Here is a 21,782-nt window from a genome sequence, read left to right as displayed (position 1 = left end):
CTTATTAGAGAAATTAATTCTTTGTCATCTGTCACTCATCAGATAGTTATCAGGCATCCACTACATACCAGCACAGCGACAAGTCTTGTCTTTAATGTGTCTGAGAAGCTGAGCTGCTGTAGATTATACCCGTTGTCTTAACTACAAGGCTCTGCAACAGCCATCAGCCGCTAGTGTGCCTTGATAAGGAACCAACTCATACTATGAGATGAACTGAACAACTGTTTAGAAAGTCCCCAACTCAGGCTATACTGGGATGTGACCAGGACAGATCACTAAATCTGCACAACAGTCACTTAGAAGTAATAAAAGTCTGAATACTCTAGGGAAGAAATGAGGAGAGTTACTTCTCTGGAAGTTAGGGTAGCAAATACAACTCCATCAGCAGAAATCACACCCCACAGATTAGTTGAGTAGAATGAGGAGGAAAGTTGGAGAAGAATTATCACAGTGAATCCTTCCCAAAGTGTTGAAGAGCTTCTGAACCCTCTCCCTGATATCTTAATGCTGGAGCCTGGACATGCCCTTGTGTTTTCTATCTTTATTAATCTCATTGTTGATCTCATTCAGTCTTGTTGTTTTACATGCCCTCTTTGGCAGCTTCCAAATTTCAATCTCCAGCCCCAAAAGCTCCCCTAAATTGATCTCATAGCCACTTGGTAATCTCCATTTATGTATACAGTACCACTTGCCATTGAGGTGACTGACTCATGGTGACCCCATGTATGTCAGTATAGAACTGTACTCCACAGGATTTTCAAGGCTGCGTCCTTTCTGAAGCAGATCGCCAGGCCTTTCTTCCAAGGCACTGCTGGGTGGACTTGGACCTCCAGCCTTTCAGTTAGCAGCCAAGCATGTTAAACATTTGCATCACCCAGGGGCTCTGTATATACAATAGAGGCATCTCAAACTTAATGTGGCCAAAGCTTAGTTCCTGGTCTCCCCCCGCAACTTCATCCAAAACCTGGCCCTCCCTCATTCTTCCCCTTTTTAGTTAATGGAATTCCATTCGTCCAGTTGCTCAGGACAAGAACTTTGAAGTAATCCTTGACTCGTCTCATTATGGTCCATGGGCAAGTTCTGTTGGCTCTCCCACCACTTCTCACCCCTTACAGTCACCATCCCTGTCCAGCCCTGCCACCCTGTGCCCGGAGTACTACGGTGGTCTCCCAACCCACCAGCCTGCTTCCATTCTTGCCCCTGTTCTCTTTCTTGACACAGCAGCCAGAGTCACCCTACTCAAATGTTGTCTTAGTTTCCTAAAGCTGCCGTAAAAAAGTACCCTGAAGTGGGTGGCTTAAAACAACAAATTTATTGTCTCACAGCTCTGAAGATTGGAAGTCCAAAATCAAGATGTTGGCAGGGCAATGCTCACTCCAAACACTCTAGTAAGGATCCTTCCTTGCCTCATCCAGCTTCTGGTGGTTCCTGGCAACCCTTGGCATTCTCTGGCTTGTAAATGCATCACCCCAGTCTCTGCTTCTGTCTTCACATGGTGTCTTACCTCTGTGTCTCTTCTCCACTTTTTGTAATCACACCAGTCATATTGGATTAGGGTACTTTACTCCCATATGACCTCATGTTAACTGATGACATCTTCAAAGACCTTATTTCCAAACAAGGTCACACTCACAAGTATCACGGGTTATGACTTCAATGTCTTTTGGGTGGATACAATTCAATCCATAACAAATGTTAAATTATGTCACTCCCCTGCTCAAAGCCTCCACGGGTCTTTCATCTCACACAGAGGAAAAGCCAGAGTCCTCTAGGGATCAGGAGACCCTACACAGTCTGGCCCTTGTGCATTCTGACCTCATTTCCCTTTTCCTCCTTCACTTCCTCTGCTCCAGCAGCACAGGCCTCCTTGCTGTTATTCAAACACTCCAGGCATTCATCTGTTCCAGGGCCTTTGCACTGGCTACACCCTCTTCCTGGAAGCCTCCTCCCCAGATAGCTGCATGGGTTGTGCCTGCAGGTCTTTACCAAATGCCATGTTTGCAGTGACACCTCCCCCATCTACCCTCTGCCCTCCGACCCCAGCAATCCCTCTGTCCCCTCCTACTTTGTTTCTCCAGAGCACTTAATATCTTTGTGTGCACCATGTATTTTGCTTGTTTGGTTATTGTCTGCCTCTCCTCATCACAGTGTAAGCTCTGCAAGGCCAGGGAGCTTTGTCTGCACCCCCGTGTTTAGAAAGTTCCTATCACACAGTAGGTACTTAGTACACTAGTTAAATGGGCGAGTGAGTTGATTACCTCTGCCACAGTGCTTACTTTAATCATTGGGGGAATTTATGGGACCCATTCAGTCGTAATTGACTCGATGGCGCTGTTTTTTTTTTTTTTTATATAGTTATTCAGACACTGGAAACCCTGGTGGTGTAGTGCTTAAGTGCTACGGCTGCTAACCAAAAGGTCAGCAGTTCGAATCCACCAGGCGCTCCTTGGAAACTCTATGGGGCAGTTCTACTCTGTCCTATACGGTCGCTATGAGTCGGAATCAACTCATTGTCAACGGGTTTGGTTTCTTTTTTTTATTCAGACATTTGGAAGGCATTTGACAGGGCTGTACAGCAAAAAAGACCTCAGTGAATTACTGTCATTGAGTAGGAACAATTGAGTCTTTCTCACCTTAGAAAACTGTTAATTGTAGGAACCGATACTAGGAAATTATAGCATTTTAAAATTAATGCTCTAGAGGAGGAACTTACTAGTGACATTTTTGAGTCTATGAGGCTTCTAAACTCTAGCAGGAAAATTCCGGATGACAGTGGACCAACCACCACAGGGGTGGGCAGCTGGCAGTCTCTGGGGGCCCCGATGACCACTCTTCCCACTGCAGGCCCTGCCAAATGGAGCACCACCTTTCTCAAAGCCCAGCTCTCCTGCCCTCATCGAGACCAAGGAGCCCAATGGGATCACCACCGGATCTATATCGGAGGAGGCTGAGGAGCATGATGCCCAGGTGCACACAAGGCTGAGGGCCAGGAGGGGTCGCTGAGTGTCAAGAGGTGGGCAGGGAGCAGGAGATACCAAGATGTGCAGGAAGAGCTCTGTGCTGGGGGTGGGGGACCTGGCTACCAGCCCAGCTCTGCTTCTTTTTAGCAATGGAACCTGGGTAGGTCATTCCCCCATGCCATCTCCTTATCAGTTATATGAGGTAGGGGTGGGGGGGTCAAGAGACGTGCTCACTGAGGCCTTGTCTAGCTCTGATATCCTAAAAGCCTCTAGATTTGAGGTCAATGAGGACATGCATGAGAAATTCTATTCTGTAACCCTGCCTAATTGGCTTATAGGCAGACAACCCCTCATTCCCCAACCCCCGTCGGAGGCTGCACCTTCAGGACCTGGCTGATCGCGTGGTGGACGCCTCTGAGGACGAACATGAGCTTAACCAGCTGCTCAACGAGGCCCTGCTGGAGCGAGAGTCTGCACAGGTGTAAGTGGCTGACTACACATCTCCTGGCACCTCACTCCTCAACACGTGCCCTGTCTGGCCCTACCATGGGCTTCAGAAAACTACAGTCATCTCCAGCATGGCCCGTTGTACTCCCCTTTTTGCTAGGCTGAGGAGACATGGCGTTTGGGTTTCACGGGGCTTGTTTCCACTGCAGAGTAAAGAAGAGAAACACCTTCCTCCTGTCCATGCGGTTTATGGACCCGGAAATGGAAACCCGCTACTCGGTGGAGAAGGAAAAGCAGAGTGGGGCCGCCTTCAGCTGCTCCTGCGTTGTCCTACTCTGTACGGCGCTGGTCGAGATACTCATCGACCCCGGGTGAGCAAGGGGCAGTGGCAGGAGCTGAGGGGATGAGGGCTTGTTTCCAGGCCAGCCTGGGCCAGGAGAGTGAAAGCTGCTGAGGTTCCTCACAGAGATATTAGGGTTTGGGCGCCTCTGCTGGAGCCTGATGTTGGGATGCAGACCTTGACAACGTGTTTCCATTCCCAGGGCCCTAGCCAACTGCAGATCCAGAGGCACTCTTCCCTCCGCCCCGGTTCTGGAGAAGCATTACCATCAAATGGGGATGGCCAGGGCTGAGAGAGCAAGGGACAGGGACCCAGGACGGGATGGAGACCTTAGCTGGATGGGCCCCAGAGTAGATCTTGGGACACAGAGACAGAGGATGGGGATTGAGACACTGCCTCAACCTCAGTCGCCGGGGCAGATGTCGCATCCCCTTCTTGGTTCATCTTAATAAAGTCTGAGCCCAGACCGATCTCTATAACAGCAGCAGATCCTCTGGGCCAAGGTAGGGTTATAGAGTCTTTGCCCAGCTGTTGTGGAGCCTCAACTGGTGGGTGACTACAGCCACCCGCCCTCCCCATGGGCCACAAGCAGCTCATTCTTGCTCTGGGATTTCCTACCAGAAAAGGATGAGGTGTGGAGCCCACCTCTGATTACAGTTTGGAGAGCTGTAAAGAGCCTTGGATTCAGTCACACCTTTTTTAATCCTGGACGTGGCTTCCTTGCCTATTAGTTGTATGACCTTGGGCAGGTCACTGTGAAAGCTCGTGGGACATCAGTTAACTCATCTGTAAAATGAGGACTGTAATACCTGTCCCAGTCTCAAGATTGTTAACATCAAACTCGTTCACTTCACAAATACTTATTGATTGCCTACTTTGTGCCTGGGGATGTAGCAATGAACACAGCATTGCAGTGACCCAGACAAGTGACAGTGGTGACTTGGACCAGGCTGGAGGCAGAGAAGATGACCATAAGTGATTGGATTCTGAATTTGATTAATCAAAGGATGAATTCTGAATATATTTTGAAGATAGAGCTGACAGGATTTGCTGACAGTTCGGTTATGGGGTGTAAAAGAGTGGAGTTAAGGATTTAAGGATCTCCCCAAGATTTTTGGCCTGAGCAACTGGAAGGATGAGTTGCCATTAACCAAGATGGAGAATGTAGAAAACAGGTTTGGGGAGACAAAGCTTAGGAATTTGGTTTTGGACAAGTTAAGTTTGAGATGCCTAGGTCACTAAATGGAGCCGTCAAGGCATCAGCTGAATATATAATCTGGAGTTCAGGGCAAGGATGTGGTTGGAGATACCACTCAAGGGGGAGTGCAGACAGAAAAGAGAAGCAGCTCAAGGACTAGGTACTGGCACAGCAGTGTCTCTAAATGGAGGAGGCAAGAAAGAACCAGCAGAGGATGGAAAAGATCCTGAAAACTAAAGAGAAAGATGTTTCAAGGAGGGATAAGAAGTGACCAAGAATCAAGCATTGGATTTAGCAACATAGAGGTTTTTGGTGTTCTTGACAAATGGGAATGGGTTTGAGAATGGGGAGGAGAATTTGGAAACAGCAAGTGTCTGAGTTATGAGATAAAAAGGATGTGGAAGGACCTTGTCAACTGTAAAGCTTTCTTTAACTCTTCTAAGCCCTCACCTAATCTCACTAACTCCTTTGGTCTCCTTCCCAAAATCTCTGTTACAGGCTAATGACAAACTACGTGACCTTTGTGGTTGGGGAGGTTCTGCTCCTGGTCTTGACAATCTGCTCGCTGGCTGCCATCTTTCCCCGGGTAAAAAGCACTTTTTGTTTTGGCTCAGGGCCTCCTGGGAAGTGAGTGTTCCCTCCTATGAAACTGGGTATTGGTGGAGCTATGCTTCCCGTCAAGTCTTTACCAATAGACTGTCTTCTCTTAGGGTGGTTCAGGCATTTATCCTTTCATTCATTTATTCCACATTCATCCACTCACTCTCACTGGAACACCCACTACAGATTAGGCTCTGGTGCTGGTGGATGAGATGGTAAGCCAGAGTCTAGATAAATGGGAGCCTATGCAGAACAGCAGTGGAGGCCCAGCTGGAACGTGGGTTGGCCCAGATTGTGACCAGACCAGACCTATTGCCGCTGAGTCGATTCCACATCGTAGCAACCGAAAGGACAGAGTAGAACTGCCTCATAGGGTTTCCAAGGAGCACCAGGTGGATTCAAACTGCCAGCCCTTTGATTAGCAGCCATGCTTTTAACCACTGCATCACCAGGGCTCCAACCCATTGCAGTCGAGTCAATTCTGACTCATATTAATACTTTCTCTTCTAGGCCCTGGGGTATGCAGTATTTTAGGAAAATTCATCTGGTGGGTGGCTTGTTGGGTATCTTGGAGTATTTAAGTATACTGACCCAGGAAGGGGAAGAGGTAGCTAGGCAGAGATGGCAACCAGTTAGTATGGCTGGCACTGAAAACCATTCCCAGAGATAGGGAGTGGGCACTGCTGGCTGGTACTGCCCACAGCCTCCTGGGGTAGTCACTGAGTCTGCTCTAGAAAGGGCTTCGATACCTGAAGGCCATAGTATTTCACAAACCCCACCAAGGAGAAGTGATGCAGAATGTCAGGACCCCTGCACTCTTCTCTCGGCTCTGCCCTACTGCCCTCTGTCAATTTCCTGTTGACTTGCGCACAAAGCATTACTTTTTAAGTTCCTGGGACTAGAGTATGGAAGCTGCCCAAGTCATTAGCAGTCATGCCTATAGGGGAAGAGGGTGATAAAGACTCATAGCCCTTGAAATCCCATTCCTTTTAGGCCTTTCCTAAGAAGCTCGTGGCTTTCTCAACATGGATCGACCGGACCCGCTGGGCCAGGAACACCTGGGCCATGTTAGCCATCTTCATTCTGGTTATGGCAAACGTTGTGGACATGGTGAGCTCCTGCTGTCCTTGGTAAAGGGACACACTGCTCTTGGTGTAGAAGGGCTTCCATACTGGCCAGCACGAGCAGTCTACCAACCCATTCCCAAACACTAGACACAGGTTTGGAGTGGCACTCAGGCTCCGTAACAGATCACCCTGGCCAAATGGAGGGAGTTTTTCCCTGTCATCCAGGAAAACTCTCAGACTGGCTTGTTTCCCCACAGCTCCTCCCTCCCCAGAATGCAGGAACCCCAAACCATGTGCCTGGCCCTCTTTATTACAATCTTAAGAGCTTGGTATTATCTGCAGATTCATGACAAAACTGAGGCTCAGAAAGGTTAATTTACTTGTCCTAGGTCACACAGCCAGTAAGTGACAGAGCCAAGAATTGAGGCAGTTCTAAATCCCAGTCCTGGGTTTTCTTCCTTCTGGCTCAAGGGACACAATGCTCATAAGCACTCTGCGTATCTTCAAGTTTGTAGTGTGGCTAGTGCCGGGTGTCCATCAGGACCAGGGAGGCATACCTGTTCCCCTAAAGGAGCTCTCCTCTGCTCAGCCTTCACCCATTGGAACATTGCCGGACCTTCCTAAAGGTCAGGGGGCTGGCAGCTTCACAGAGCCCAAGTGGCTGGGGGCGGACAAAATCACCTTCTGTTCCTGCTCTCTTATACTCTCCTCAGTCCATGGAGAAATATGGAGTCCCACGAGGGGGCAGCCTGCTGCTTTCTTAGGGAGAAGTGACAGGACCTAGGGACTCAGAGCCGAGACATGACATTTACTGAGCATTGACTTTGGCTGTCGTTGTGGCGCTCTCCTGCCAGTCATCACACCTGTCCAGTTTTGGCAGAACCAGTATACTCTCTTAAAAGGCCTACTTTTTTCAAATATAATGTCATATTACTTGCTTTATTTTCTTTAACAATTTAAACGCAGGAATAAGCATGGAAACTTATTCTGCAATGGTGTAGATGAAAAAGCTCTAGGGCTTTAACCAACTGATGAAAAATCCACCTGGAACCAGGAGTCAGGAGCTCCAGAACCTAGCACGACCACAAGCTGCATGGTGCCCACAGCCCAGAAAACAGAAGCCCCGGACTCCTGGCATGGTCAGAGTAGACCACTGTTTAACAGGGTTATGGATACTCTGCACGACATGTAGAGATCCTGTCACCAGTGGAGAGGTGAAAAACTAGGGAAAGTAACACTTTGCACGTGCTAGAATCACGTGCTGAGAATCTCCCCAGAGTCAGACAAGCTCCAGTGGGTGAAAGTTACAGAAAAGCAGGTTCGCTTTCAGTTTATGGACACATGTTCTGTTGACTCTGTCTGCCCAGCAGTGGGCTCGGTGAACGGACTCCAGGAGGTGGTGCGCTTCCGCAGAATGGAAATGCTTGAGTCAAGACTAGCTGGTCATTCAGGGAAGCTGTGAGTGGAGGTTGACTGGCCCACGGCCCCTCCTTAAACAACAGTGTGATGTGGAGAAGAGCATACTGGACTTGAAGGCTGAAGACTTACTCCTACTTCCGGTTTTGTTGTTGTGGGAGCCTTCGAGTTGATTATCAACTCACAGCAACCCCATGTAACAGAGTAGAATTGCCCCATAGGGTTTTCTAGGCTGTAATCTTTTTTTTTTTTTTTTTTTATAATAACTTTTATTAAGCTTCAAGTGAACGTTTACAAATCCAATCAGTCTGTCACATATAAGTTTACATACATCTCACTCCCTACTCCCACTTACTCTCCCCCTCTTGAGTCAGCCCTTTCAGTCTCTCCTTTCTTGACAATTTTGCCGGCTTCCCTCTCTCTCTATCCTCCCATCCCCCCTCCAGGCAAGAGTTGCCAACACAATCTCAAGTGTCCACCTGATATAATTAGCTCACTCTTCATCAGCATCTCTCTCCCACCCGCTGACCAGTCCCTTTCATTTCTGATGAGTTGTCTTCGGGGATGGTTCCTGTCCTGTGTCAGCTGAAGGTCTGGGGAGCATGGCCGCCGGGATTCCTCCAGTCTCAGTCAGACCATTAAGTTTGGTCTTGTTATGAGAATTTGGGGTCTGCATCCCACTGATCTCCTGCTCCCTCAGGGGTCCTCTGCTGAGCTCCCTGTCAGGGCAGTCATCGATTGTGGCCGGGCACCAACTAGTTCTTCTGGTCTCAGGATGATGTAGGTCTCTGGTTCATGTGGCCCTTTCTGTCTCTTGGGCTCTTAGTTGTCATGTGGGCTTGGTGTTCTTCATTTTCCTTTGCTCCAGGTGGGTTGAGACCAATTGCTGCATCTTAGATGGCTGCTTGTTAGCATTTAAGACCCCAGACGCCACATTTCGAAGTGGGATGCAGAATGATTTCATAATAGAATTATTTTGCCAATTGACTTAGAAGTCCCCGCAAACCATGTTCCCCAGACCCCCGCGCTTGCTCCGCTGACCTTTGAAGCATTCATTTTATCCCGGAAACTTCTTTGCTTTTGGTCCAGTCCAATTGAGCTGACCTTCCATGTATTGAGTGTTGTCTTTCCCTTCACCTAAAGCAGTTCTTATCTACTGATTAATCAATAAAAAACCCTCTCCCACCCTCCCTCCCTCCCCCCCTCGTAACCACAAAAGTATGTGTTCTTCTCAGGTTTACTATTTCTCAAGATCTTATAATAGTGGTCTTATACAATATTTGTCCTTTTGCCTCTGACTAATTTCGCTCAGCATAATGCCTTCCAGGTTCCTCCATGTTATGAAATGTTTCAGAGATTCGTCACTGTTCTTTATTGATGCGTAGTATTCCATTGTGTGAATATACCACAATTTATTTACCCATTCATCCGTTGATGGACACCTTGGTTGCTTCCAACTTTTTGCTATTGTAAACAGAGCTGCAATAAACATGGGTGTGCATATATCTGTTTGTATGAAGGCTCTTGTATCTCTAGGGTATATTCCTAGGAGTGGAATTTCTGGGTTGTATGGTAGTTCTATTTCTAACTGTTTAAGATAACGCCAGATAGATTTCCAAAGTGGTTGTACCATTTTACATTCCCACCAGCAGTGTATGAGAGTTCCAATCTCTCCGCAGCCTCTCCAACATTTATTATTTTGTGTTTTTTGGATTAATGCCAGCCTTGCTGGTGTGAGATGGAATCTCATCGTAGTTTTAATTTGCATTTCTCTAATGGCTAATGATCGAGAGCATTTTCTCATGTATCTGTTGGCTGCCTGAATATCTTCTTTAGTGAAATGTGTGTTCATCTCCTTTGCCCACTTCTTGATTGGGTTGTTTGTCTTTTTGTGGTTGAGTTTTGACAGAATCATGTAGATTTTAGAGATCAGGCGCTGGTCGGAGATGTCATAGCTGAAAATTCTTTCCCAATCTGTAGGTGGTCTTTTTACTCTTTTGGTGAAGTCTTTAGATGAGCATAGGTGTTTGATTTTTAGGAGCTCCCAGTTATCGGGTTTCTCTTCATCATTTTTGGTAATGTTTTGTATTCTGTTTATACCTTGTATTAGGGCTCCTAGGGTTGTCCCAATTTTTTCTTCCATGATCTTTATCGTTTTAGTCTTTATGTTTAGGTCTTTGATCCACTTGGAGTTAGTTTTTGTGCATGGTGTGAGGTATGGGTCCTGTTTCATTTTTTTGCAAATGGATATCCAGTTATGCCAGCACCATTTGTTAAAAAGGCTATCTTTTCCCCAGTTAATTGACACTGGTCCTTTGTCAAATATCAGCTGCTCATACGTGGATGGATCTATGTCTGGGTTCTCAATTCTGTTCCATTGGTCTATGTGTCTGTTGTTGTACCAATACCAGGCTGTTTTGACTACTGTGGCTGTATAATAGTTTCTGAAGTCAGGTAAGGTGAGGCCTCCCACTTTCTTCTTCTTTTTCAGTAGTGCTTTGCTTATCCGGGGCTTCTTTCCGTTCCATATGAAATTGGTGATTTGTTTCTCTATCCCCTTAAAATATGACATTGGAATTTGGATCGGAAGTGCGTTAAATGTATAGATGGCTTTTGGTAGAATAGACATTTTTACTATGTTAAGTCTTCCTATCCATGAGCAAGGTATGTTTTTCCACTTAAGTATGTCCTTTTGAATTTCTTGTAGTAGAGCTTTGTAGTTTTCTTTGTATAGGTCTTTTACATCCTTGGTAAGATTTATTCCTAAGTATCTTATCTTCTTGGGGGCTATTGTGAATGGTATTGATTTGGTGATTTCCTCTTCGGTGTTCTTTTTGTTGATGTAGAGGAATCCAAGTGATTTTTGTATGTTTATTTTATAACCTGAGACTCTGCCAAACTCTTCTATTAGTTTCAGTAGTTTTCTGGAGGATTCCTTAGGGTTTTCTGTGTATATAATCATGTCATCTGCAAATAGTGATAACTTTACTTCTTCCTTGCCAATCCGGATACCTTTTATTTCTTTGTCTAGCCTGATTGCCCTGGCTAAGACTTCCAACACGATGTTGAATAAGAGCGGTGATAAAGGGCATCCTTGTCTGGTTCCCGTTCTCAAGGGAAATGCTTTCAGGTTCTCTCCATTTAGAGTGACATTGGCTGTTGGCTTTGCATAGATGCCCTTTATTATGTTGAGGAATTTTCCTTCAATTCCTATTTTGGTAAGAGTTTTTATCATGAATGGGTGTTGGACTTTGTCAAATGCCTTTTCTGCATCAATTGATAAGATCATGTGGTTTTTGTCTTTTGTTTTATTTATGTGATGGATTACATTAATGGTTTTTCTGATATTAAACCAGCCTTGCATACCTGGTATAAATCCCACTTGATCAGGGTGAATTATTTTTTTGATGTGTTGTTGGATTCTATTGGCTAGAATTTTGTTGAGGATTTTTGCATCAATGTTCATGAGGGATATAGGTCTATAATTTTCTTTTTTTGTAATGTCTTTACCTGGTTTTGGTATCAGGGAGATGGTGGCTTCATAGAATGAGTTGGGTAGTATTCCGTCATTTTCTATGCTTTGGAATACCTTTAGTAGTAGTGGTGTTAACTCTTCTCTGAAAATTTGGTAGAACTCTGCAGTGAAGCCGTCCGGGCCAGGACTTTTTTTTGTTGGGAGTTTTTTGATTACCGTTTCAATCTCTTTTTTTGTTATGGGTCTATTTAGTTGTTCTACTTCTGAATGTGTTAGTTTAGGTAGGTAGTGTTTTTCCAGGAATTCATCCATTTCTTCTAGGTTTTCAAATTTGTTAGAGTACAATTTTTCATAATAATCTGAAATGATTCTTTTAATTTCATTTGGTTCTGTTGTGATGTGGTCCTTCTCATTTCTTATTCGGGTTATTTGTTTCCTTTCCTGTATTTCTTTAGTCAGTCTAGCCAATGGTTTATCAATTTTGTTAATTTTTTCAAAGAACCAGCTTTTGGCTTTGTTAATTCTTTCAATTGTTTTTCTGTTCTCTAATTCATTTAGTTCAGCTCTAATTTTTATTATTTGTTTTCTTCTGGTGCCTGATGGATTCTTTTGTTGCTCAGTTTCTATTTGTTCAAGTTGTAGGGACAGTTCTCTGATTTTGGCTCTTTCTTCTTTTTGTATGTGTGCATTTATTGATATAAATTGGCCTCTGAGCACTGCTTTTGCTGTGTCCCAGAGGTTTTGATAGGAAGTATTTTCATTCTCGTTGCTTTCTATGAATTTCCTTATTCCCTCCTTGATGTCTTCTATAACCCAGTCTTTTTTCAGGAGGGTATTGTTCATTTTCCAAGTATTTGATTTCTTTTCCCTCGTTTTTCTGTTATTGATCTCTAGTTTTATTGCCTTGTGATCTGAGAAGATGCTTTGTAATATTTCGATGTTTTGGACTCTGCAAAGGTTTGTTTTATGTCCTAATATGTGGTCTATTCTAGAGAATGTTCCATGTGCGCTGGAAAAAAAAGTATATTTTGCAGCAGTTGGGTGGAGAGTTCTGTATAAGTCAATGAGGTCAAGTTGGTTGATTGTTGTAATTAGATCTTCCGTGTCTCTGTTGAGCTTCTTGCTGGATGTCCTGTCCTTCTCCGAAAGTGGTGTGTTGAAGTCTCCTACTATAATTGTGGAGGTATCTATCTCGCTTTTCAGTTCTGTTAAAATTTGATTTATGTATCTTGCAGCCCTGTCATTGGGTGCGTAAATATTTAATATGGTTATGTCTTCCTGATCAATTGTCCCTTTTATCATTATATAGTGTCCTTCTTTATCCTTTGTGGTGGATTTAAGTCTAAAGTCTATTTTGTCAGAAATTAATATTGCTACTCCTCTTCTTTTTTGCTTATTGTTTGCTTGATATACTTTTTTCCATCCTTTGAGTTTTAGTTTGTTTGAGTCTCTAAGTCTAAGGTGTGTCTCTTGTAGGCAGCATATAGATGGATCGTGTTTCTTTATCCAGTCTGTGACTCTCTGTCTCTTTATTGGTGCATTTAGTCCATTTACATTCAGGGTAATTATAGATAAATAAGTTTTTAGTGCTGTCATTTTGATGCCTTTTTATGTGTGTTGTTGACAATTTCATTTTTCCACATACTTTTTTGTGCTGAGGCGTTTTTCTTAGTAAATTGTGAGATCCTCATTTTCATAGTGTTTGACTTTATGTTAGTTGAGTCGTTACGTTTTTCTTGGTTTTTGTCTTGAGTTATAGAGTTGTTATACCTTTTTGTGGTTACCTCATTATATACCCCTATTTTTCTAAGTAAAAACCTAACTTGTATTGTTCTATATCGCCTTGTATCACTCTCCATATGGCAGTTCAATGCCTCCTGTATTTAGTCCCTCTTTTTGATTATTGTGATCTTTTACCTATTGACTTCCATGATTCCCTGTTATGTGTATTTTTTTTTTTTTTAATTAATCTTAATTTGTTTGTTTTTGTGATTTCCCTATTTGAGTTGATATCAGGACGTTCTGTTTTGTGACCTTGTGTTGTGCTGATATCTGATATTATTGGTTCTCTGACCAAACAATATCCTTTAGTATTTCTTGTAGGTTTGGTTTGGTTTTTGCAAATTCTCTAAACTTGTGTTTGTCTGTAAATATCTTAATTTCGCCTTCATATTTCAGAGAGAGTTTTGCTGGATATATGATCCTTGGCTGGCAGTTTTTCTCCTTCAGTGTTCTGTATATGTCGTCCCATTCCCTTCTTGCCTGCATGGTTTCTGCTGAGTAGTCAGAACATATTCTTATTGATTCTCCCTTGAAGGAAACCTTTCTTTTCTCCCTGGCTGCTTTTAAAATTTTCTGTTTATCTTTGGTTTTGGTGAGTTTGATGATAATATGTCTTGGTGTTTTTCTTTTTGGATCAATCTTAAATGGGGTTCGATGAGCATCTTGGATAGATATCCTTTCGTCTTTCATGATGTCAGGGAAGTTTTCTGTCAGAAGTTCTTCAACTATTTTCTCTGTGTTTTCTGTCCCCCCTCCCTGTTCTGGGACTCCAATCACCCGCAGGTTATCCTTCTTGATAGAGTCCCACATAATTCTTAGGGTTTCTTCATTTTTTTTAATTCTTTTATCTGATTTTTTTTCAGCTATGTTGGTGTTAATTCCCTGGTCCTCCAGATGTCCCAGTCTGCATTCTAATTGCTCGAGTCTGCTCCTCTGACTTCCTATTACGTTGTCTAATTCTGTTATTTTATTGTTAATCTTTTGGATTTCTACATGTTGTCTCTCTATGGATTCTTGCAACTTATTAATTTTTCCAGTATGTTCTTGAATAATCTTTTTGAGTTCTTCAACAGTTTTATCAGTGTGTTCCTTGGCTTTTTCTGCAGATATCCTAATTTCATTTGTGATATCATTAAGCATTCTGTAAATTAGTTTTTTATATTCTGTATCTGATAATTCCAAAATTGTATCTTCATTTGGGAAAGATTTTGATTCTTTTGTTTGGGGGGTTGGAGAAGCTGTCCCGGTCTGCTTCTTTAAGTGGTTTGATATGGATTGTTGTCTCCGAGCCATCACTGGGAAACTAGTTTTTCCAGAAAATCCGCTGCGTGCAGTCCTAATCCCTGCGGGACGGTTCCCCGGCTCGGATGCTGCTCTTTCTGCTCCAAGATCAGTCACTGCCTCCCGGGGACTTCTCCTACCGGCTGCGTCCCACGCCGCCCGTGGAACCAGCTGGTCCCCCTCCCGGGGTTAGTTCAGGGGGGTGGAGCAGGTCTCTGTGCTTGTGCCGTACCTGACTGGTACGCTGGCTCCAGGCTCTGGAAACAATCGCTGCTTCCCCGTATTAGTTCGTTCTCCGTCTCTAAATCTGTGTTTGTTGTTCAGGGTTCGTAGATTGTTATGTATGTGATCGATTCACTTGTTTTTCCGTGTCTTTGTTGTAAGAGGGATCCGAGGTAGCGTCTGCCTAGTCCGCCATCTTGGCTCCGCCCCTAGGCTGTAATCTTTACAGGAGCAGATCTCCAGGTCTTTCTCACGTGGAGCTGCTGGGTGGGTTCAAACCGCCATCCTTTCAGTTTGCAGCCAAGTGCCTAAACCATTGCGCCACCAGGGCTTTTAGTTCTGGTTTTACCACTTGCTAATTGTGCTGCTTTGGGTTAGCCCAGCTTCTCTGGGTTTTCTATACAATGGAGGCAATACTAAAAATACCGAACTTTTGTGAACATCAAATGAGATGATGTTCTTACTAGATGAAGCTCTTACTAGGGATTAATTACTAACTTTTGTATGATTGTTCCTTGGTGAATTCTGTCTTTTTTGGTGTTTCTGAGGGACCTGTGGGAAGGTGGGGAGTGCCAGTGGAATGTATATTTGCTGTGACATTGCCTCTCTGACCAGTGTCTGCTGTTCCCTCACACCCCACGTTCACCTCCAGCTTAGCTGTCTCCAGTACTACACGGGGCCCAGCAACAGGACTACAGGGATGGAGGAGCAGGACGGCTGCGTGGCGAACCCCAAGTACTACAACTATGTTGCTGTGCTGTCCCTCATCGCCACCATCATGCTGGTGCAGGTCAGCCACATGGTGAAGCTCACACTCATGCTGCTCGTCACAGGCGCGGTGGCCGTCATCAACCTCTATGCCTGGTGCCCCATCTTTGATGAATACGACCACAGACGTTTTCGGGAGCATGAGTAAGATAAAGCCTGATTGGGATCTGCCTTGTCTCCTTTCCCCACCCCAAGCTCCCATTTCAAGGCCATAGGCCTGCCCTGAGGTGGCTTTGCCTCTAGGGCTCAGGGAAGGCTTGCATGGGAATCAGGGTTCACGGCTTCTCACAGACACGCCCCTGCGTGGCTTTGACCTTGCATTAGGTCCCTTCCATTCTTGACACGTGGAAGATTTGGTCTACCTCAGTGTTTGGCTGGGCATCAGCCTCTCGAACCCAGATGGGCCTGAGTGTGCTGTCATCTCTCCCACAGGGTTCCCATCACCTTAGAGAAGATGCAGGTATCTTCTGCCCCTGGGCTCAATGGGACCGACAGGTAAGTGTTACTGCTTGCCCCTTCTTGTCTGTATTTACTTTTTTTTTTTTTTTTTAGAAATAGAGAATACAGTATGCCAAACGCCATGATCTCATCCTTCCAAAGGCACATTCTCTGGGACTCTGTGCAAGTTAGAGCAGTGAATGAGTATCTCTGGAGTGGGCTGGAGAGCAGGTAGAATAAGTTTAGTTAGGACCCGGACATCATGGCTGGTTCAGTGTCAAAGGGAGAGCAGAAGCAGTGTGGTTTGATGGGCGAGATAAAGGGGCTGGGTTGAGGTGACGAGACAGAACCACCAGACGGATTAGAGCCACACATACCTGCTTGGCAGGACAGGGAGGTAGCAGGAAAAGGAAGAGGTGGGAACATGACATTGGAAGTTAGAAGACTTGGATGATTATCCTGGCCTAGTCAATAATTATTCTCTATGGGACCAGTTTCCTGAGTTTCAGTTTCATCTGTTGAGGAGGATATCAGACCAGAAGTTCTCTAAGGTCCCTCTAGCTGTAAGGTTTTAGAACTTCATGATTCAGTGATTTCACTAGACTATCAAGTAAATTTTAGAAAGACAGATTTGCTAATAGAAGATGGGCAGGAGACTTGAATATGCTCTTCACAAAAGAAATAACCTAAACGGCCCATAGTACATGAAAAGGCATCACACTTATTAGTAATCAAGGAAGTGCAAATTAAAACCACAAGGAAACATCAATATGCACCTACCCACTTGGCAAAAATTAAAAGTCAGTCTGACAACATTAAGTACAATGGTAACCCATACATTCCTGTTGGGAGTATAAATTGGTACAACCACTTTAGACAACCATTTGGAGTTACTAAGTAAAGCTGAAATTAGACAGACGTATAACCCAGCAATACCACTCCTGGATATGTACCTTAGAGAAATTCACATGCACATATATATTCTGTGATGTATATGCAAGAATATTTATAGGAGCATCGTTCATAGTACATGTACCCAAAACAAATGAAGACAAGCCAAACAACATCAACAGTAAATGGATGTAAACATTATGGTATGTTCACACAATGGAATACTATGCAGCAATGAAAATTAATGAACTACAGCTCCACACACAAAAATATAGTAAGTCTTATAAAGAGGCACAGTAAATTTGTGCCTTAGTTCCATCACTGTGGTGTCAATCTCTCCCTTCTCCTAATTCCTACATGGCTGCAACTACTCTGTGATCAGCCCAGTGATGCAGTGTTCATTAAACATCAGGGGAACAGCCCTGACACAGACACCAAGTATAGCCAGGAGGAGCCCGTGGTTGGCTGGATTTTAGATAGGAGCTCAAGGAGACACCAAGTGTAGCCCGGAGGGGCCCGTGGTCAGCTGGCTGTTAGATAGGACCCCAGTGATTCAAGTTTTATTGCCCTGAGGGAGTCTGGACTTGACATAGAGGGTTAGAGAGCTGGAGGGAGTTTCTGGGGCCTAGGGTGACAGGAAACAGCACAGCCCAGGCCCTCCTCCATACTGAGCCTCCTTTGGCTTCACTGGCACAACCTGCCGGCCAGAGGGAATACAACTCCCTTCCAGGAGGGCGCCCCGGGTCCTCGTTCAGTTGAATTACTCTCTGCCACACAGGCTGCCCCTGATGCCTTCCAAGTACTCAATGACAGTGATGATGTTCATCATGCTGCTGAGCTTTTACTACTTCTCCCGCCACGTGAGTGCCTGCACGCTCTCCCTCTCCTCTTTTGCTCACTCCTTTCAGAGCCTCCTGGAGAAGCAGTCCCAGGGTCTAAAACCCAAACTCCTTAAGAATGCTGGTTCCCTTTACCCAACGTGGCATGGGATGCTGGTCAAGCCACTGCCTTCACGGTATTCTGGCTTCCTCTTCAGTAATGCAAGGAAGACCATCTTTACTTCTTCCTTCTGACCTCCGTCAGGATGTTAAAGGGAGTGTGTGGCTGGGGGAAGGATAAGTGGTGAGGAGGAGAGAGAGGATGCTGGCACAAAAGCCTGGATAAAATCTCTGTTCTCTAGGCCAGGGCTCACAGCCTCTGCACTCACCCTGGCTCTGGGGGTCACTCACACACTGATCACGTAGCCAGAAGAGAAAGGAAAAGGAGCTGATATTTTGTTTGGTTTAAAGTGAAAAAAAAGAGGACGTATCCATACAAGTTTACTGCTCCAGGTTCGCTCATGTGCCACCCAGTGGTTCGCTAGGGAAGTACAGCCTTCCAGACCACTTAGTGACCAAACTGAGTCTCCTTTAAATGGGGAATTCACTCTGGGCGTGGAGACCCTTGCTGTTGCCACCACCCACAAGTCAGAGCTGTAGCTCATATTAGGTCCCAGGAAGCCTTCTGGGTCTCTGCTGTAATTGCAGAGGTTGGGATGCCAGATCCTCACTGCAGCTGTAGGGCAGCCTTCTTGATTAGGTGAACCCTTTCCGGGCCTTACTTCCCTTGCCATTTAGCCATCTTCTCTCCAGTTCTTCCAAGTGGAACCCCTCCATTCATGGTCCTGTTTCCCATCTTCCATCCAATGATCACCCTAAAGCACATACCTTGCTTGTGTCTGGGTCTGCAGGTGGAAAAACTGGCACGGACCCTGTTCTTGTGGAAGATCGAGGTCCATGACCAGAAGGAACGTGTTTATGAGATGCGACGCTGGAATGAGGCGTTGGTCGCCAACATGTTGCCTGAGCACGTGGCCCGCCATTTCCTGGGTTCCAAGAAGAGAGATGAGGTGAGGGGCAGGCCCTCATGCTGGAGTCTGGGGCCAGGAGGCTATTTGTCTCTACCTGCTTTTTCTACCACAAGTCTGTCTGGGTCCAGGCTTTCTCAGCACATGGGGGTCAGGACAAGGCTGGATCTAACTAGCAATCACAATATGAGCAAAAAAGAATTTCACAGCCCTGTTCTTAAAGACATCATGTTTATATGGTCCACATATCTCTATGAGGCCATGTTGCAGAAGACAAGGCCTTGGCTCGAGCCCACCTTTCTGTCACCTGTGATCTTCTCAACACAGAATGTTCTTATGTCCCATTTCCCAGCTCCGCTGTACCCTCTTTCTCATGGCTAGGGCTGTTACAGGGACTACTATTCAAAGTTGTGATAAGCTACATCTCATTATGCTAAGTTAGGGTAATCTGGTAGATGTTGAGTGCATGTGTCACGTGTTCTGAGGAGGCGAGGTTCACTTCTCGATCACATTATCCAACCAAACACTGATTGAGCACCTTGATCCTGCTTCTTTTTAGGAGCTGTACAGCCAGTCTTACGATGAGATTGGAGTCATGTTTGCTTCCTTGCCCAACTTTGCTGACTTCTACACAGAGGAGAGCATCAATAACGGTGGCATTGAGTGTCTACGCTTTCTCAATGAAATCATCTCAGATTTCGACTCTGTGAGTGCCCGTCCGGCTCCTCTCCTCTGCCACAAAGCTAGCCCATTTCAGACTGTTCCCAGCACAGGCTACAGAAGTTAAAGGGAAGTTAGAGCTACTCTAGACGGGCAACATTTTTCCAGATAAGTCCCTCCCAGTGATGTAGGGACTTCTGCAGCCATCTGGAAATGCTGGGATCTGAGGGGTGAGGTGGGACCCTGGGGAATCACCTACAAGTTCACAGGGTAAGGACTGGTCAAGACAAGATCCTGAGGCCCCTCTGACTTCTCTTACCCTCAGATTCAGTAAACATTTATTGGGTAACTTGTGTATCAGAGAAAATGCTTTTCCATACCTGCTCAACCATGCTAGGAGATTGACAATTTTATCTCACTATTAAGGCTGTGGAAACTGAGGCTCAGTACCACATGGCAGGTAAGTGGCGGAATAAATAAACCTCTACTAGGAAAGCATCTCTCGGATGTTTTGTGGGGTGCTTGTAAACAGGAAAACTGTCATTTAGTTGGTACATGCATCTCCCCTGACTGTGTTGACAATTCTCTCTTCCATAACCCTGGCCTCAGCTCCTGGACAATCCCAAATTTCGGATCATTACCAAGATCAAAACCATTGGCAGTACCTATATGGCAGCTTCAGGCGTCACCCCAGATGTCAACACCAACGGTTTTACTGGCTCCAACAAGGTAACTAAATACCCAGTGGCTAAAGAGAGGAGATGGGGCTCCGCCCGAGGCAAGAGATGGGCAGCCCACACCTAACCAAAAAAACCAAACCCACTGCCGTCGAGTCAATTCTGACTCATAGCGACCCTATAGGACAGAGTAGAACTGCCCCATAGAGTTTCCAAGGATTGCCTGGTGGATCTTAACTGCCGACCTGTTGGTTAGCAGCCATTGCACTTAAACACTACGCCACCAGGATTTCCTAGCCCACACCTTGCAGGTGGGAAATAAGTTATAAGAGGAGCTAACGTTATTAAGGCAAAGTTGCCAGACACACACGGTAGTACCACGCAATGCAAAAACAGGATTTTCTGAGGACAGTTGTATGAGCAGAGCACCTATAGAAAACACAGCCCCCCACCATTAATCCACAGCTCCAGCCAGACATAAGATCATTTGTGTGCACTGCGGCCAGCATTGTAATAGAGGACTAAGAACTGGGGGCCATCATGCAATTATGTACGAGTGACAGATTCCAGGATGGAGAAGTGATTTTCTTAGAGAAGGGGGGCCTTCAGACCTCGATGGCAGCCTGTTCCTTTTGTTAAGCTAGCTCAGGCCTGCTGAGCCAACTATGTTTAGCTATGAAGAGTGGAAATGAGGTGTGGGGGCCTCCACTGGGCTTACTAGGTCCCAAGTAAAACATCTGTTTGAAGACAGATTCTTAAAACATCTTTTTTTCCTTACAAATGTGCTATGATGTAAGAACTACTACCTTCCCTATTTTATGGATAAGGTTAAAGAAACATGTCTGAAGTGACCCATCACCCTCAAGTTGGTTATAATCTAGTTGCAGAATCAAAACAAGGACAACTATACAAAATTTAAAGACAAGGTGGTGCTAAGACATGACAGACAGGAAGCAGCTAGGCTGTTAGGGTTTTTTATTCCCTACCAGCATTTTTTTTTTTTACCAGCATTACCCAGTCTTTGTCCCAGACCTATTAGTGGCACCCAGGTAAACTTAGTTGTCACAGTGACAAGTCAGAGTGGAAGAGGTTGCTGGCCCCTTTGTGGAAAGAAGTAGAGAATGAGGCCTTTACCAACCAGGTATAGGAACTCACCTCCTGGCAGGAAGCAGGCTGGGTGGTGATGGGCCTGGACCAGCCTCTGGCACATTCACTGCCTTCCATGGCCTAGGAGGAAAAGTCGGAGAAGGAGCGCTGGCAGCACCTGGCTGATCTGGCTGACTTTGCACTGGCCATGAAGGACACGCTTACAAACATCAACAACCAGTCCTTCAACAACTTCATGCTGCGCATAGGTAAGGGCTCTAGGCTTGCCTGCTCCTCGACATGCACCCTTCTGAGGCAGGAGACTCCAAGCAGAGAGGCTTAGAAGGACCTGAAGTGTTTCGGCTGGGGAGGTCCACAGCCTCACAGAGCTGAAAGGAACCATAATTTAGTCCACTATCTCTTCTAGAAAATCAAAAATGAAATGATGGCCAGCTATACCCATCCTATGTTGCGTACAGTGATAGCCCTTCCCCTGAGTCAGGCTGGGAAGACCCTGTTCGGTGTCTACTTTTCCAAGAGGACTTCTGTGCCTACTGAGGGCTTTGCTCACCTCAGCTGAGCCTGTCCTTTGAAAGACTGCCAGGAGTTAATGTCACTTGCTACCCCC

At 45.4% G+C, this 21,782-nt stretch overlaps 1 protein-coding gene across 1 annotated transcript in view; it reads left to right on the top strand.

The window, feature by feature from the left end:
• Nucleotides 1–21,782, top strand: part of ADCY3 (adenylate cyclase 3) — a 125,440-nt gene that overhangs the window by 101,493 nt on the left and 2,165 nt on the right. Inside the window, exons 9-20 of the mRNA XM_049902748.1 lie at nt 2,845–2,967; nt 3,299–3,441; nt 3,617–3,778; nt 5,444–5,531; nt 6,539–6,655; nt 15,441–15,700; nt 15,989–16,051; nt 17,664–17,745; nt 18,615–18,773; nt 19,291–19,437; nt 20,001–20,120; nt 21,300–21,423. Of these exons, the coding sequence (XP_049758705.1) occupies nt 2,845–2,967; nt 3,299–3,441; nt 3,617–3,778; nt 5,444–5,531; nt 6,539–6,655; nt 15,441–15,700; nt 15,989–16,051; nt 17,664–17,745; nt 18,615–18,773; nt 19,291–19,437; nt 20,001–20,120; nt 21,300–21,423 (1,588 nt within the window). The remainder of the gene's footprint in view (nt 1–2,844; nt 2,968–3,298; nt 3,442–3,616; nt 3,779–5,443; nt 5,532–6,538; nt 6,656–15,440; nt 15,701–15,988; nt 16,052–17,663; nt 17,746–18,614; nt 18,774–19,290; nt 19,438–20,000; nt 20,121–21,299; nt 21,424–21,782) is intronic.

This window comes from Elephas maximus, chromosome 12 (assembly GCF_024166365.1).
Source record: "Elephas maximus indicus isolate mEleMax1 chromosome 12, mEleMax1 primary haplotype, whole genome shotgun sequence".
In the NCBI taxonomy this organism is placed as follows: domain Eukaryota; kingdom Metazoa; phylum Chordata; class Mammalia; order Proboscidea; family Elephantidae; genus Elephas; species Elephas maximus.
Note: the sequence above shows the minus strand (reverse complement) of the source record. Positions and strands in the feature narration are given on the sequence as shown.